Source organism: Anabas testudineus, chromosome 17 (genome assembly GCF_900324465.2).
Source record: "Anabas testudineus chromosome 17, fAnaTes1.2, whole genome shotgun sequence".
NCBI lineage: Eukaryota > Metazoa > Chordata > Actinopteri > Anabantiformes > Anabantidae > Anabas > Anabas testudineus.
Genome location: NC_046626.1, coordinates 12,257,225 through 12,275,585, shown reverse-complemented (window position 1 = coordinate 12,275,585; position 18,361 = coordinate 12,257,225). Strand labels below are relative to the sequence as shown.

General features: G+C 43.4%; 1 protein-coding gene across 5 annotated transcripts in view; it reads left to right on the top strand.

Annotated features, from left to right (window-relative positions):
- Window positions 1–12,134, top strand: part of LOC113171965 (zinc finger protein 521) — an 87,044-nt gene extending 74,910 nt beyond the window's left edge. For all 5 annotated transcript variants that reach the window (XM_026374713.2, XM_026374712.2, XM_026374710.1 and 2 more), the window contains 2 exons: window positions 1,265–1,380; window positions 11,869–12,134. In XM_026374713.2, the coding sequence (XP_026230498.1) occupies window positions 1,265–1,380; window positions 11,869–11,898 (146 nt within the window). In that variant the 3' untranslated portion in view covers window positions 11,899–12,134. The remainder of the gene's footprint in view (window positions 1–1,264; window positions 1,381–11,868) is intronic.
- Window positions 12,135–18,361: the final 6,227 nt, after the last annotated feature.

Here is an 18,361-nt window from a genome sequence, read left to right as displayed (position 1 = left end):
AGCTTTGTTTCATTTCTGGTTAACATGCCGCCATGTTCCAGAGACAGCTGTCACCCAGACATTAGCAATCTGAAAGCATCACCACAGTGTGTCTGCTTTGGATCCAAACTTTTATTTCCCAGGTCAGGAGTGTGACATTCAATGAAGCCGAGTGTGTCTCATGTGTACACAGCTCAATAATTAATAACCTTTCTCCCAGGTGAGGCCAAATTGGGATGTGTTAATGTTGCTGAGCCCCGCCACAGGGCTGTATGACCCCAAAGCCATCTCCAACAGACACCTCACCTTTTGTGGCTGTGTTTTTTTAATTTTGTTCCCCCCTCCCTCTACTTGTGGCCCCACGGTGCATGTATTAGAAGAAAAAGTTATTTCGAGCTGTAAGAAATTCAAATGAAGCCCCCACATGCTAACTTTTCCAGAGCATCCAGACCTTTGAGATTAGACAGCCATCCTTAAAGCACAAGGGTCTGGGATAACAAACGGCATGTTTGAAGTGTTCCTCTGAGAGTGAAGAGAGACACGCGCACACCCACACATGCAACACACATACGCTCAAGACACTCACAATTGGGTCCCCCCTTAGCTTTCCGATGTGGACGATGGCTTAATTAACGCACGAATGTGTAGCATGGCTTACGTGCCAGTGAGTTGTGTGTTTATATGATGGTGAATGGAGTCTGAGGCTGCATGAATAAGTAGCGCAACACCATGAATATTTATATTGTCAATGTAATTAGCGATGTAGACTAATGGAGGCCATGTTTTGCACTTGAAGCCATGCCAGTTTTTGGTGGTTGTTTATTTTCTGGCTTGTTGTCCCCACAGTAGTGCTAAATAAAGAGCATCATTATTCCCAAAACATTATGCATTCTCTTGCTGTAGTGCCATGACCACTCTAGTCTCACTGTTAACATCTGAATTTTTTTTTTTTTCAATTATATATCTCCTAACAGTGTTTCTTTTTTTCAGTTGTTGATAGTGCATTCATTTGTTTGTAATTAAGTAATGTTCCTTGCCATTTGACATAGTGTGTCTTCAATTCTTATTCAGGCAAATGCAATTACGATGGTGCCTTTGTTGCCTTAATGGAAGGGCCAAGGCCTCACGCTAATGTGGCACCGTCAGCAATAACAAGCACAGAGTAGTGCCATTTGACTGTGCCCTTATTTTTTTTTTAAATACAGCATTAACAATTCTTTTCTATTTGCACTAACATTTTAAATGTCTTCTCTGTCCCTGTCTCTCCTTTACCGTACGTGAGCAGTGTTTGTCCAGGCCAATAAGCTCCAGCAGCACATTTTCTCTGCCCACGGCCAGGAGGATAAGATCTATGACTGCTCGCAGTGCCCACAGAAGTTCTTCTTCCAGACAGAGTTACAGGTGAGCCTCAGGCTGGCAGAGCAAAGCAGCCACCAGCAAGAAACAGCAGCCGCTAATCACACATGACAGCTTAACAAACACTAAACACCACTCATCACACTCCGGCTATCCCCTCCATCCCGGCTGGGGTGAGGGACTCAGAAGGAATTATTTCAGTCCGTTTCCAAAACTCATTTGTGATGTGCAGATATGATTTGATTTGATTATTAGACCAGCAGAGCACTAAAATATCTGGAATTAGAGGATTAGTGGAATGTTCGTTTTTGAAGAGGTAATTACATACACTGCAGAGGCAAAAACACAGTTGAGTCAATATGCTTGCATCTCTCCTTCTAATCACAGAGGAGGCCTCGTGGCTAAATATGAGCTTTGTCCTCTGGGAGACCATATCTGCCCTTCAACAAAGTTAGTAGTTGGACTTATGAACTTGCAATGTTAGAGAGATAATCCATTTTCTAGCAATCTTTTTCTCTGGTCCTTGGAGAACCTGAAAAAATGAAACAGACCTTATTATATTATTTCACTGTGGTGGTGTTTTCAAGCAGCTCTGTTTTGTTCGGGGGATTCTCTACTGTACACATAGCGCACTTCTCATATCCAGATCTTTTTCTATTAGCTTTTGAAACTAAATCATTAAAATGTGAGTAATGCGTTCAATTCAATCACTGAAATTATGCTTAATTCACCTTAAAGCGCAGAGGAGAAGCCAATCGCTCCTAACCGCATCCGCCAAGTCCACCTATCAGAAACCTGGATTAGCAGCACTGTTTATTAGCAGGTAGCCAGAGGAAGCATCCAGGGCTTGGATGCTCATTGATCGACAACGATTTTCATATTGAGATTCAGGTTGTAAACACAGAGGTATGTGTCTGCCAGGAGGAAGGTGAATGTGATCATTATCTGCTGGTCATTTGAGCACTGCAACCATGAATAAAACAAGTCCTGATCCACCAATATGCAACTCCACCACAGAGCAGGGTATTTAACAAGCCTCGCACTCCACCAAACTGCCAACATGGAGCCTTTCCATTCATGCCAAGGCCTCCTATTTATCACATTTTCATCCCTCATTGGTACAAGTGTTCTCTATATAGCAAGGGTTGTTGTAGGGTAGGTACCTGTAAACAATCTCAAATAACCTGGGGATGTTTTCCTACTTTTTTTTTTTTTTTTTTTTTTTTTTTTTTTTTTTGTCTGACATTTTTTGGATTGAAGTGATCTCCACCTCCCGGAGGTGTTGTTTCATGCATGATTATATTGTTTTACACTGTGTGAAGAGACAAGAGTAGAACATGAAAGACCTATGGCACTTTGTTGTGAAACATGGGGGTTATGAAAGGAGAGCAGGAATGAGCTTGGGGGATAAGACGATTATTATGCTCAACCTGTGCCATGCTCTAAAGGCGGTCCCATGTGAGAGCATGCTCACGCTCCCTCACATATATGCAGTACATATAGATACAGGTACACAAACTGTTTCACATTTACTATTTATTCATACTGTGACCAACCTGAAGTTTTCTCGAGTTTGAGCATTTCTCACGGGTCCATCTTTATTTTAGGATGCAACTCCTCTACTTAATAATGATAAATTTGCCTTATTCACTTTCTATAGTTAAAGCCTTCAACAAATATTGAAGGTTTGAGTCTTGTTTTCGGTTGTTGTTTGTTTGCAGTTGCCATTTCCCATGCATCACACTTCAAAATCTCTCACTGACACGGGGCAGTCGTTTGTCAGTCTGTCTGATGTGGAGCTGTCTTCCAGCAGCGAGCGAAGTGGAAGCTCTCTCTCTTTGCCAGGTCTTGAGTTTGGAGTTTCTCCCTATTTCTCCCTGACACTCTGGCCCACTCGCCGGCTGCCTGGGCTCCTCATCTCTCACAGTAGTCGGAGGGGTCAAAGGGCCAGTGCAAGCTGGGAGAAGTAGCGGTGAGAGGGAGAGCTGCCACGGCAGGTAAAGGGAAGCAGGAACGATATTTTATTAATTTGCTGCTGAGATCCTGAAACAGACCAAAGGCTGTGACAGGTATCCAGTGCACTGCTCCACATCTTCCCCCACCACCTCCCCCCGTGAACTCTACCCTGCAAGGGGCTAGCCAATTTTCGCCAGCCTGTCGAGATGGATGATGGGAGAGCATCCGTCTAATCAGCCCTCCTAGGACCCCCCGCCCAGCCACCCCCCTCAGACTAGCCAGATTGACTGACTCCTGGGCCTGTGTGCCCCAGAATCCAGATTCCAGAGGAGAATTATCTCTCTTACTCTCCCTCTCTCTCCCTCCATTTCTCTCCTTCCTCTTTCTTTCACAGACAAAAAATAAGCACTGAGATGCATAGACCACCATTCCCCTCAAAATTCTCCAGAGGACTCTCCTCCACCATCTCACACACTCACATATCCTCTGCCCTGCACATCCCTCTCCCTTACTCCATTAAAATATGGAGCAAAGTCTAGATATTTCATGAGGTGCTGATGGGGAGGGCAAGCAGGCAGGCTGTGCAGTGCTCTCTCTGACCCTCGACTGCTGCCCACCCTTGAAGCAACTAGGAGACATAGCTTCCCTATACTGTATACTTTCAGCCAAATAAGATCCACTGTCCTCTCATTTTAGAAACAGCTGTCTCCTTATGGGCCAAAATGTCCCTGGGTTCCTGCAAAGGCAACACAGCAATGTGAAACTTAATAATAAACTTCCTTTTCCCTTTGCATTAGCTTCAGATATAGTAGTTTTTTTTCACACTGCAAAAAGAACTGAGCCACTGACAATGCTGCTAGGCTGGATTAATTAGCCAGATTCATTAACTGATGGGTGTGCAGCATTAGCCCCAGCTTAAATCTGACATTTCTCTGAGTGCAGTTCATTTGTGAGGAAACGCACAAGTTCAGCTCCTCTAGCGATGCAATGTACTGGAGATCTACAATTGGAAGCTTCTCTCCCAATGATCCAAATTCCTCCAAAGACAAGACAATGAGATTGAAGTTACACAACAGTGAAGATGACATTTTCTCTGCAAGATTCCCTTGTTCCTTTTAAGCTGGTTTGTCTTTTCTTCCCTCCATCCTCCAATTTCATTATCGTTCCTTGGAAGTGACATGAGATTGTAAGTCATGTGTTAAGTTGTGCCACGATTGACAGTGGAGTGAAAAGGACTGGGGTGCTGTATGACTTCTCCCTCTCCTCAGACGCCCGCAGGACACGTACCTTAATTGGAGTGTCTTTTAAAAGGATTCTTTCAAAGACAATCCAAAGCTCCCTGGCCTTAATGAGAGCTGAAAGTGACAAGAGCACATCTGCATCATGTTCTACTTCCCCACACAAATGAGATTCTCCTCTCCCCGTGTGATAGCCATTATTGCCAAGCTGTGACCAATTCCGCTGTTTTAATTAAGCATATTTATAGGCTTCACGGTCACCAGGTCAGTGTAAACAGCTATGTATGTCATAATGTCCGTCTAAGACAGAAAACAGAGAGTGAGAGAAAAAAAAAAAGGAGGAGATGGACAAAGGGAGAGAAAAGGGGGGAGTGGCAGAGGCAGAGACCACGAGAGGAAACGCATGCATGAAATTAGTTTAACGTGAATGTGTTAAATGAAGAGTAAAGCATCACGCGACGTTATCGCTTCATAATATGAATGATGGCTGTAAAAAATACATTTATGTCCTTCAAGCCCCCCGTTGGTTTTCGACTCGGCAATCTTTAAGACTTTATCCCCCCAAAGATTTTTTTTTTTATTATTTTTTTCTTTTATACATATTTAAATATGCCCCCAAAAACACCCTTACTGCCCCGCGTCCCAAACATGTCGCACAAAAGCAAAGCTTCGTGTGTTTGTCCCCGAGCGTCTCTCAAACACCCCACTTTCTCTGAATATCTTGATCTGCCAAGTGTGACAGCCCTTCATGCTTTTGAAAGTTGTATATATATATATTTTTTTCCTTTTATATGACAAGTTGTTTTCTTCTTCATCACCCCAGGTGCTCAGAATTCTGTCACCATTTCAAAAAGTTGCACTACAAAATAAAAGAACAATGAATTAGAAAAAAAAAAACAACTGCTTGTGAGGCACTATCATTAATATTTAAGCTTATTTATAATTATGTACAACACTGTACACACACTGCTCTGCACTGTAAATGGGGACATAAACCCTTAGATGACTAGTGATGTATCACAATAGTGGTGTTCTAGTTTTGTAGGTGTATCAGAATTAGACAGCATGACAGACCTAATGATCCTGGGAGGATACTCTCTTTCTCATTGTGTTGAGTACATGTTTGTGTGTATACATCTATGTGTGTGCCGTATGTATTTGTCTTTGTCTTCGTCTCTCTCAGGGTCTGATATGTGCATGCAAACACATTGTCTGGAGGGAGACATGACAAAAACTCCCAGAAGCCTTTGAGCTGTTCTTTTTCTTTTTCCTCTGTTGCACCACTGGGAAAAGTTAAATCCAAACAAAGAGGAGACACTTGCTGTACTGTGCTAGAATCCATCACCGGATCTCTCTCTCAAACATGTCTCCTTTACTTTTCTTAGTTGACTTTTTCAGCAACTTTGATAAATGCCATTTTAAGAGCTTCTCGGGAAAATTCACCGCAGGTTTAATTTACTGTCTGTGGTGATTTGATTTTCAAGTGTCTCTCATGATGTTGATGTTAACAAAATGCAGCAGAGGCCAAAATAAACAGCATTAGAACAATTATTCCCTCTCGAATTTCATATTCACACATTGCAACAACAGAGCAATTTAACTCTTCAGTTTTGGAAAGGCATGTTCAATGACACCAATTGTCGGCCGATTAAAAGCTAATTTTCTGGTTTGCGCCTCCATTTCAGTGGGAAAACATGAGTGTGCAGATCAGCCCGCGCCTTCCCACCGTAGCATGGAAAAGCAGGAGAATATGTAGTCCTCAAGAAATGTATGCATTTGTGAAGTGGCGTATCTAGTAGCACAGGAGAGGAAGGGGATTTAAGGGGGGGGTGGGTGGCGCTTGGTAGCATCCCTAGTCAAAGTCTGTCTCTGACTGAAGTGGTTAAATGTGAGAGTAATTGTGTTTTGTTTCTGGGACTGACATGTGGAACCCCATGGACCCCATCTCCCTCCCAGTGACAGGCAGAGATCCTCCCCCCTCGCTCTGTCTAATTAGAGGATGTAGCCCAGGGCTCATGTCCCACGAAGACCCATCCCCCTCCCAAGATGGCTCCCCTAAGAAAGCCCTTAATTGGGTTCTTTAGTCATAGGCTTCATTTTGGCTGGAAAGGCATCTGTGTGTTGCTATCACCTCAGAATACAGTTTGTATCGCTCTCTTGTGTTGCTTTTTTTTTTTCTTCCTCTCCTTTTCCTCCCTCTCGCTGGCCCTCTCTCTCGATTGCTTTCCCTCTCTTCCTCTCCCCATCTCCCACTCTCTCCTCACTTAATGAGGCCCCATAATAACACAGCAGTTGTGCAGTTGTTTTGCTACCTCAGTCAAACAGCGGGATCACTGCATAGTGTGTTTCTAGTACCATTCACTTGTCTACTTAGACAGGGTAATGAGTATCATTTGGAGCTACAAAGCACCAGCCCACAAAAAGGGTGGTCCGTCATCTCCGGTTACACCTCAGAAGTATTTGGTTGCGATAGTTAGACATCTAATCAAAGCATTTCAACTATTATGGATTTATTATTTATATTTTTACAAGCAGTCGGTGCGAAGATGACTGAAATCCATTGCTGTTGTTATGTCCGCCGTAGTCTAGTGCTGGTACTGTATGACCATGACTCCCCTGGCACCTCACTTCAAACAAGACAGTCTGTTACCAAGGAGACCAGGCCGGTTGTGGCACAACAGTGTTTAGGGTCAGCCCTCCCTATGGCCTGATAAGTGATGACTGTGGAGAATGCCAACCGCTGTATTATTTATTTATTTGATTGTGTTCTTCATTGGCTAAACTATCCAGCAGTAAGCCTGGCCTGAGGTCAAAGCAGGAAAGGATTACTCCCTCAGTGAACTGGTCAACAGTAGGGAATGCACCAAGGGAGAACTGAGTCAATACTGGGCCGAGTTCAACACACCATTAAAGATCAAGGCAGAATGCGGCACTCTTGTCTTTCTCCACAGTAGTTTCGAACGACGAGAAAACACTGTAACTATGGATTTTTCACAAAATAACCTGAAACTCCGGTGAGTCCATTACTGATTGAAGTCCATTGTTAGTCTTCCAATACTTCCAAATATAGCTGACTTTAAATATCAACTCGCTCTGCCGTTCGGTGCTTCAAAGAAAGACGGCTGGTTCTTTGTTTTAGTATCATTTGGTGACATTCTCTTATGTGTTAATTAAATTCCTGAGTGATGACTACGGGTATGCACAGGTCTCTGTGGTTTTGTGCACATCCCCCGTGCTCCAGATGCCGCTATGCAGACTGTATGTCAGCCATGCTGGGTAAGAGAAAAACTCAGCCCAGACTGATAAGACCTTTAATCAGAGCTTAGAGTTGGATGTTTACCGTTTTGACAAAGTTAGATAATAGATAAACTAATGCGCCTTATCCATAGGAGTTACAACAGTAGTATGCTACTGTAGCTAATTTAAGATTTATTACGATTATATAACATGACTAAATATATCTATTCTCTGATTAAGTATTTATTGGTGTTAAACATTAATTATATTTTTAAATTTGGTTTTCCTTTTGTCAAACCTTTATATATTCACACACATTACACCTTTTTACATTTTTAAAGACACAAATTGATCATATATATTTCTTTAATAATAATAATTGTGTGATTATCTGTTTTACAGTTTCAGTTACATTTAGTCATTTAGTTATCAAAAGCAACTTACAAGTGAGAGAAGGGTACAAGGTTAGGCAAGGTAAGCGTAAGGGCCCTACTGGACACAGACCACAGTCAGAATTCAGACCCCATTTTCCCAAATGGAAGGCGATGATCTTACACCACTTACCACTTAATTATACTGCTGGGTAAAGCAATTCTGTCATGTACCATAGAAGCTTTTAACTTCTCATTACAAGCACTAGTTACTAAGTAAGTAATTATTAATACCTGTACATTATTAAAAAATAACAATACAGAATTTAGAACTTGTGGGTTATATAATGCATAAGATTCTGGTCACTTTGCTGGTCAGCTCTACATTTGTGTAAAGCGTACACTGCTTTGTTTGAGAAGCCTTGAAAAAGGCAGTGGCTTAAAAAGTCATTATTGCTCGCTCTGCTTTCAAACCATTCAATAAAGCCTTGGTTTTAACGTTATATGCTGGATAACACCAGGTGGAGGAGCAGACACAATGTGCTTAACTTGTGCTCGGCAGGTATTAACATCTTGCTAAACAGTGTTAGTGTTGTGATTAAGCGTTACATGCTCTCTCTCTGTGATGTTGGACAATGTGAAGATTGTCTTGAATACAGTGAGATCAGATGAAAGAGAGTGTGTGTCTGCTAGTCCACTAGCCTTCCTCTGCAGAGCTGATGTAAGAGATGCACCTCTGTTGCCTCAGTGGAGACCGGGTGCTATCGATGGAGACCAGAGCAATGGGGAACGACATAAAGAATGATTAGTTAATAAATCAACTCCCCAGCCTACTTGCACTTTCCCACTGTCTGCTCTTCCTCAATCGTTCCCCATTTTTTATCACCCTCTCCCTCTCTGCAGTGGCGTTAAATTCCTAAGACATGTTGCACCTGTTTGCATGGGTACACAAGACCCCTGCCGGGTGTTCTCCCTCCTCTTCCTCTACCCCTGAGGGCGTTGCAGTAGCGTGATGTAATCAGATGAAAGTGGTGGTTTAATGGTGGCACGGAGCCGGAGAGAGAATAAGAGAGGAGGAAGAGGCTCGCTTCAAGCCAATGCAGCCCTTCTTCATAAGGGAGAAGTGGGTGCGCATTATTGATCAGAGCAAAATTTAATTTAGTGGAGAATTGACTGCTATGGTTTACCTGAACACTGCTGGTAACAGAGCCCTGCAGCAGGCCTGTGTGGCCAGCAGGTGGTTGAAAGGATCGAGGAGGAGATTAAGGGTTGGATAGAAGGAAAGGAAATGGATGATAAGGGGAACGGCAGAGTTTCAGGGGGAATAGGATGGCAATGAAGGAGGGAGCTAGGATGAGAGCTAAAAGGCTTAATGGAGGGCATCTAATCCTAAATTGCAGTGATTTTGGTGTGACACCATTAGTGACATCCTCCCAGACAGGGTGCCGGACATTTTGAAGATTTTCCTGTGCAGGATGTGAATGGCGCGTTTCACATCTATTTTGACATTCGGGGTTGTGTACTGTATGTAGGTGTTTAACTTATCCAGCGCTGGTACAGAGATACTTGAAGAACTTGACAAGAATGAAGATTGGAAAGTGGATTCTTACCCTCCCTCCCCTCTCCCTCCCTTCCACCTTCCGCACTCATACACAGAACAGTTTATAGCTACTCTGTGGAGTTCAGTATCCACAGAGATAAAGGTATCAGTTTCATTTTCTTTTAACGTTTTTTTTTTTTTTTCCTTCCCCCTCTTTTCCTCTATTTCCCTTTAGTCTGCATGGCTGCCACAGCCACTGAAGTCGTTTAACACCGTCCTTGAGAAAGCCCTCAGTGAGAAAACTCCTGGCATGTTTAAGAAAAAGGTAGAATGCAGTGTGTGTCAGACAGAGCTGGGACATGCAGAGGGGGGAGCCATTCCCCAGAGGGGTTATTTTCCCCTCTAATAGCTGTTACGAGCCCTACATTATATCCAAGGAGCTACGTTCCTTTGGGGTCCACAGACACACACACACACACATACACACCTAGGCACACTGGCAGTTGAGCACAAATCTTCTCTCTCTGTTTCTCTCTCTTTCACATACATACAGACACACACACGGGCACACAAGCTCAGTCCTAGCCGCTTTGCTCTCCCCGTGTCAATATCCTGCCATTTGAAGTCACGTACTGCAGGGGCTTCTGGGAGTCGCAGAGGAGCCAGGCTGACGGGTAATGGGCCGCATTCATTAATAAGGTTGCCGTGCTCCTGTCCCTCCTCAGCAACGCCAAGGATGTCTTCACCGGGGGGTAGGGGGTTGGTGGAGTGTGAGGAGGGGGAGGAGGTGAGGTGGGGAGAGAGAGAGAGCGTCCCGTGGGGAGTCTCCTCCCAGACTCACTTAAAGGAGCTTTATTTCAGCAAGAGAGGAGTGAGGGAAGCAGAGGAGCTGTCCGGGGCTGCCTCTTTAAAAAAGGGAGAGCAGGGCCCAGGCGAGCCACGCTAACCCTTACAAGGGTCACACTCCTGCTCCCCGTCAAACAGCTTATTACCCCACCTGTCGGGAAGTAATCGCCATAGCTGAAAGGAAAGCTGTTGAGGTGTTTAAATGCTTTATATGGAGGCAGCTGAAAGGGTAAAGAGGGTAGGAATGAACGTAAAGGGGGGCTAATAGTCATCTCCCAGCACTGCCCGAGGGATTCTGCACGAACAAGACTGATGGTGACAGCTTTGGTAAACCTTCTTGCTGGGGTTGCAGTAATCATTTTTGACTGTCTCCTTCTCACAGTTATATTTTAAAACTAAAGGCCATCTCATAGACTTGTTCACTCAATTCTGCGCCTGTGTGCAGAACTAAGTGTATATGTGCACTTGGATGTGTGGGTATTTGTGCGTGCATGTGTGTTGATGACTCTGTGACAGGTGTGTCTACTCCATGCCAGTTTAGAGAGTCTAAGGCCGTGTTTTAAACAGAGCGCAGCAAGTGGGGCATGTAGTTTGCATTAAAGGGATTAGCAGTCACTTCAAAAGATGACCTGGATTCAGCCCACCAGGGACACCAGTTACACACCCCCTGGTCCACACTCTCTTTAAAGAACCTGGCACAGCTGCCCCACTACAACCAATCTCAACGGTCTGTGTGTGTGTGTGTGTGTGCCTGCATGAATTTGGGAGATGCAGCAAAACAGAGCGATATTGTCAGCCAGCCATAGTGAATAGTGCACTGTTACGTATTTAAATAAAATAGATGAAAAACCACCTGCACCTAAAATATTTCTCAACTCTTCTCTTGCACCGTACATTTGCAGCACATTCAATACATGTAGGCAGAAGATAAACAAGAATCTAAGAAGAGATATTCCATCAGGTGTACCTTGTTATAGATTGGTTTCCATGGACACGGCCTTTGATCGAGAAGCAGAATTTCTGAGGAATGGGATGCTGTCTGTTAGTGGTCTTGTGCCTTTTGTGTTAGACCAGGACTTAACCATGCTTAATCCCAAAGCTAACTACCATCGATCCACAGACAGATTTCACCCCTGTGAGTTAATTGGCTCTGGATAATGATGATGTTCAAATGTCAAGAATATCAAAAGACAGTCTATGTCAAACATAGCATTTACAATAAAGTGTAAAGTGCAACTGGGCTTGTTGTGCAACATGACAAATGCTTGTTTAATCAAAGGAAAGGAAGCCGAAAGACATATGTAATCATAATGTTTCTCCCTGTTTCTTTGTGTGTCTTTTGCAGAACCACACGTTGACTCAGCACAGCAGCTAACATGGCAAAGATCAGCGCTGTGACCAAGAACAAGGATCACATGATGCAAAGACCACCAATTACCGTCAGTGCAGTTTCCCCACTGACTGTCTTGCACTGAACTTTCGATTCAGTCACACCACAAGGAACCGTACCACAGCAAGAAAAAAGAAAAGCAAAGAAAATAAAAGAAACAGGGGGAAAAGACCATAAAAGGACCCTCTCTGTTCTTTACCGACCATTATTTCAAAAAGAAAGAAAAAGCCAACTTGTTTGTACATAGAATTCTTCATGTGTTGCTTAACTACAGCTATATTGCAATCTTATACAGTATTTGCCAATGTACAGCTCAAAATGTTTGTCCACAAAAAGAAGAGAAAGGGGAGAAAAAAGATTAATGGCATTGTCAAGCATTGTCAAAGGAGACGGAATTCAACCAGGTGTGAAAAGGAGAAACAGGGTGCCACTGAGAGTGTAGGAAGCTCTAGGAACTGGCAAGTGTTGTCAGGAGGACTCTTTTCATCAGTGCCACTCCTACTGCGCAGTATGTTGCTCTATATCCTGACATGGTCAATCATTATGGGGTAGAGAAGCTTGATTCACCAGCATAGGCTAAGATCTCGTTTGTGTGTCCATCGTTACATGGCTGCCAGAGGACCAGCTGAGAGTGTGACTAATCTGCTCTGCCTGTGCTGGAGTTCAGATGACAAAAAAAAAAAAAAAAACTAAACTAAACAAAACAAAACAAAACAAAAGAAACAAAAAAGAAGAAGAAACAATACAGAGAACAGCAAAACAGGACAGGATGCTGATATATGCAAACGCAGTGACACAGATTTGGAAAAGGCTAGTTCCTCTGGTTGGCTCATGAACAGAGGCGTGAAGCTCCCATGTGGCTCTCAGAGCATGGGGAAATCTCCAGCCCACTGACTCAACCTGTACATTTCTGTTGTTAATGTTTACTGCTCATTGAAGCCTGGAGATTACTGGATTTTTTTTTTTTTTTTTTTTTATGTTATCTCTGCATATTTTTTCGCAAAACGAGCGAGTAAATCCGTTTGGATTTGGGGTCATGAAGACTGAACACAGTTTCAGTCTGTCTCGGGGATATACTGTAGTTACAAAACTCCGTCCCTGGCTCTCCTGGAGAGTGCCCAAGTACTCCTCTTGTTTCTTTGCAGTGTCCCATTTGCTCTCTGCTCAAGCTGGAAGCCACTGTGGCATCATACAAAACTTTGAACCATTCTGTCATGTAAATGTTTTGCATTCATTGAACCTGAGATGCACTTTTGTATGAAACTTTAATGTTTTGACATTTTGATTGAGAATTGTTCGTACACAGTTTACAGGAAATCACCATCTCCTGCGGCAAAAGGACAGTTATCTCTATTGTTATTAAAATGTATTGTACAAATAAGGAGTTCTGTATTTGACAGACCTCGTTTTTTGTGTTGCACATGTGATGGAAATATTAAAAACTGTATGAGGAAATGGCTTCAATGTCCCTTCATTATCTATCTAAAAGGCTTGTGTGTGTGTGGCTAGAATTAACCCATCAGCCAAGACCTATGACGGCATAAACACAATCATCATCAAAAGCGTACACAGCTTTTCTTTTATTTTTATTTTTTTCATCGTATCAAATTGCATTCTATTTTTTCTCACTCCCTCGTGGCTCTTGCTAACGAACATCTGAGCATCTTAAGGGAGGTCTGTGTTATTAATGACTCCATTACCCATCACCCTGTGCGGTCTCATTCCACACACCCTTGCACTAGGTCTATTTAGGGAGCCTCCAGCACTCCAGGGGACCAAGGAAAAGACTCTTCTGCCTTTGCCGAATGGGACGAAGCCCATGCAACAACATCTGTCTGTCTCAGCAAATGATTCATCAACGGTGACACGCGGGCAGCACATTTGTCGAAGCTTTGAGTTTGGTTTTGAAAAGGTTCAGCGCTGTAACTAGGTTATACTCCGAGTAACAAATGACTTTAAACATAAAATGCACATCATTATATACTGTATAGAGAGGCATAGCTTGTTGTATGTATATTCAAATATAAGAATAGAATGACACATAAGAATAATGAAAGAGACACTTACTGTATTTAAATACACACTGTATCGATCAATCATAGACAAATATTTAAAAACCTATAGATGGGATTCCTCTTGATCATAATAAACCCCCCTCTCCACAAAAACAGACACAGAATTTAATAAATCAAAGGTTTTCTGAGGCTTGTCTTATTAAATGTTCTTATTTCGTACCCAAGCAGTAACTTCCTCAATAGAGGCAGAACCCCTGGTCCAGATCAGAGATGGTATGGCCCAACATTAACTGTCACACTGAATGCAAGCTGGGCATCCATTAAACAACTTTGCTAGCATCTCCCTGTGCCAGGCACTTTTAATAAGCTTCAAGGGCATTTGAATGGGTCCAGAACTTTGCTTTGCCAGAGATGGACTGGCCCACATCATCCATTACATTAAATTGGGTGGCGGCCTCCAGCTCATATTTATGATTTAATTAAATTCACTTGTGAGGCGTATCAGAACCACTGTGGCCTCCCTTTTAACGCCAGCCTAAGCAGCAAAACACACACACCCGGCAACACACATGAATGTATATGCAAGCGTTGTGTTTCTGACACTCGCCCAAGTGTGAGACTTTGTGGGCGCTTTGGCAGGGGCATTCTCAGGGGTTCATTTAAAGCAATATAATTACACAGCCCCCAAGTATTCTTCCATCAGAAAGCAGCAGAATGGATGGCTTGCTCAGAGATAACTTAGCCTGGCTGATCCTCTGTGGTGCTGTCGCCTGAACATAACCTTAAAATAAGTGGCACTCGGTGCTGCTAAGAGCCCGGACAGTCCTTCGTAAAACTGGCCAGTCGGGCCAGATGTTTGGGAGTAATTGTTCCAGTCCAGGATGCGTGTGAAATGACATTTTTGTTCTTTGTTTTTGTTTTTATTTGACAGCCTAATATCAATATCCTCCGGAGGAAAGGTGGCAGCCTGTGTTAAGACTTTATTAAAACATTATATGAGGTTCTACTGAAGCTTTGCAGTAGGAAGCTGAGAAATCCAGCATGACCAACCTGCACAAATCTAAGTATGCATTCAGTGCTCGTCCCTTGTGTTCCAGGTGCCCTTGCTATTGCGCTGCTTTGGTGCAAAATTTAGTTTGGTGAAAACTCCACATTGTTAGGCTGCGCATTCCTCCCACTGAAGGAGACCTCGGAGACCTCTTATGGCATTCAATATGTGCACCCAAGCGTGAGATCCAGATCCATTTGGCCGGGAGATCCGCTGGGAGTGTCTGGGGTAACCCAATCTATCACACCAGCACTTCACATCCACACAGCCATCTTTTCACTTCGGAACTGTGTCAGCAAAATGGACGCCTCGGTATGTAGCCCTGCCACAGTGTTTATGTATCGAGCACAAGGGCCTTTGCTATTGTCTTTTGTCTATTTCCTGTGTAATTCTGTGCACCCTTTGCCTGTTTAAAGCGTCATGTGATGTGAATGTAAGTCACTTTAAAACACATCGTCCTCCAAATGCGTGGATGGCAAAGGCAGTTGTCAGGTAATAATTAGAATAAGAGTCAGTCTGTGAATATCACCTTCACCACTCATCCTACATTTTCAACTCAACCAGTAAAATACGAGGTAACATGAATAAATAGATTTTAAAATGAAGCATTCATTCAGAGTTGATTGACTGCATGTAGGGAAGACATGCCTTTCGTCTGTTGATCCATTTTTAAACCATTTGTCCCGTTAGGGTCACAGGGGACTTGAGCCTATCGCAGCTCACGCTGGGTAAGAAGCCGTGGTACACCCTAGACAAGTTCCCAGTCTATCACCAAGCTTGCACAAATATAGACAAACACATTCACACTTTTCTCTCCTCTGTAGCCCCTCCTAATGATGCCCCCTGTCTCCTGAACTGGGAGAGCTGAAGGTGAGTATCCCCCTCCAGTCATCTGCCTCACCAAGACACACACTTTATGGGTTGGGGGGAGTCTTTTCTAAAATGTATTAAACACCAAGCAATAAAATATAGACCAGGTGGGGTCAAATTCACTGCCACTCTCCAGGCTCCACAGCCGATGTGGCCAGTGTGATGAGCTGAGACAAGAGATGTCTAACAAGAGGAGAGAAAAGGGAAAGAAAATATCAATAATGCAGCGTACACTGTATACAGCTGACAGTAAAAATGGAAAACACATTGCCAGAGAGAGAGAGTGGAGGGCACACTGAATTCTAGGCAGAGTCCCTCGTGCCTTTACGTGCCAGAACATAGATTTATTGGTTAAATGATTTTACTTTATTGTAACCAGTTCAAATGGTTTAGGACACTGTGTGTGTGTGTGTGTGTGTGTGTGTGTGTGTGTGTGTGTGTGTGTGGCCACATGTGCATCAAATGTCAACACACATTTCTCAGATTTAGTCTTTAGTTTCACAATTGTAGGAAAAAAAAAACAGAACTCTCAATAAATGTACACGTTAATACTGATGTGAACCAATCTGCTCGCATCTGTCATGTGTTCATGTAACGAACACATGGCGGGCAAATACTGGCATGTGTTGCAAAATGTGTTGAAAAGGGAGGCAAAAATAAACGACAAAAGGCTTTTTTTTATTCTATTTTTGTTCGTGTTTCATTTATTTGCTCTTTGAAAATGGGAAAGTCGGTTATGCATGTCTCCTCTTATTGTCAGTTTCATGTTTGTCTTGTTTGGTTATTGGTGATTAACTAAAAAATGCTCCATAATGGGGCCCCGTGGGATAAAAAGGGGGCCTCGTGCTCTTAGTATTCCCCTGCTATCTCCTCTGCATTCCTCTTTTCCTTTTTCTTAATCTCATCCCTCTCGCTCTCTTTTTTTTTTTATTTCAGGGCATCCCGTCCATTCTTTTGCCGTTTTCCCTCATCCTTCACTGTCATCCTCTCTCACCCATGTCAGTCTTCCTCGCGCTCACTCTTCCTCCACCCCTCCTTTCCCTTTGCATCTCTTGTATTGTAAACAGCTCACAAAAGCATGACAAGGTCTCTGCTCATGTTCCCCCTGCCTCCCTCGCTGTTCTCCCAGCTATTTGTTATTGTCTCCTTGCTATCGTGTGTGTTTGTCTCTATCACGCTTTCTTTATTCTCTTTTTCCTCTGCGTCAGAAAAGCAAAAGTTAATTAAATATGGAACGAGATGGAGCAGCATCTCTTTAAACCATCATGTCATTAAAATGGCATCCCTGGGAGATCAGCCTAAAACGAGTCGAGAACAATGTCTTCTCAGTCAGATATTTATGGGCCTGGTTATGTAAACATGCTCCTTTTATTCTCTATGTATATTTCATGTAATTATCACTTTTTGTAGCGTTTCCCCCCTGAGATTCATAGAGGCAAGAAGTTACTGGGGGAATGTCATTAGCAGAGTGTCATTGCAGCGCTGCTATGATACTACACCAGGAAAAAAGGCTACATTCAAGTCCTGGTGAAACCTTTTATCTATATTTGACTTCATCACATAAAATCATCAGTGCCTCGTTATAGCTTATATACAGCTCAGACTAAAACTCATGGCCCAACCGACTAAAGCGCTCAGTATTGTATATTCGCCTCCTTCCAGCCTGTATCGAATCTAGATACCACAACAGTACCAGATGATTTACAGGTTCGCAAAAACAATGTTGCTTACTCAGCCCACCCATGCATCCATCTGTTAGAAAAGCTGAAGATCTGGAGTGAACTGGATTCCTTCAGCAGCCGAGGCCAGTGACTGGTGCTGGAAGGCCTGGGTGCCAGCTGACGGAAGCCGCTAATTAAGAGGGCTGGAGAGCCAGCGGGGTGACTTATGAAACAGGGGCACCTGGGTTTCACAAGAGGGGGCCGGGTATCCATCACAACTCATCAGCGTTGGACTATAGTTCACTGCAGCAGTTTGCCACGTAGCAGTCTTTCACTCAAGCGTAGCGTCAAATACGGCTCATACAAAAGCTCCCCTCCCCCGTGCCCTCTCTCACCTTGTTTGCCATCACAGAGGGAGATGATATTGCAATGCATGATGAAATTGTACATGTCATGGTGCATTTCATTCAAGCCAAATGCACTTAACTGCAGATGCAAAAAGGAACAGCTGTGTATAAATGTGGACTCCCACATGCATAACTTGACGTCCATCTCTTTTCCATTGTCCAGTCAGAGTCTTCTTTGCTGTAGGATCAAAATGTCTCTAAGTAATCTAACTAGCTCTGACTTAAGGGACAATATAAGGTCTGCCATGAGTTTTGCCGTTACTCTTTTACACAGCACAGGCAGATACAGCTCTCGACCACCACTGAACCTGCCATATTGCTATCCAACCTGACCCCACAGATGCAGTAAACCTAAGTGAACCACAGTTTCGAAAGTCGACAGCAATAACCACTGCAGAATTGCTTTTAATCAACGTCTGAAATGAGGGTGACTTGAAGCGTCGCCCC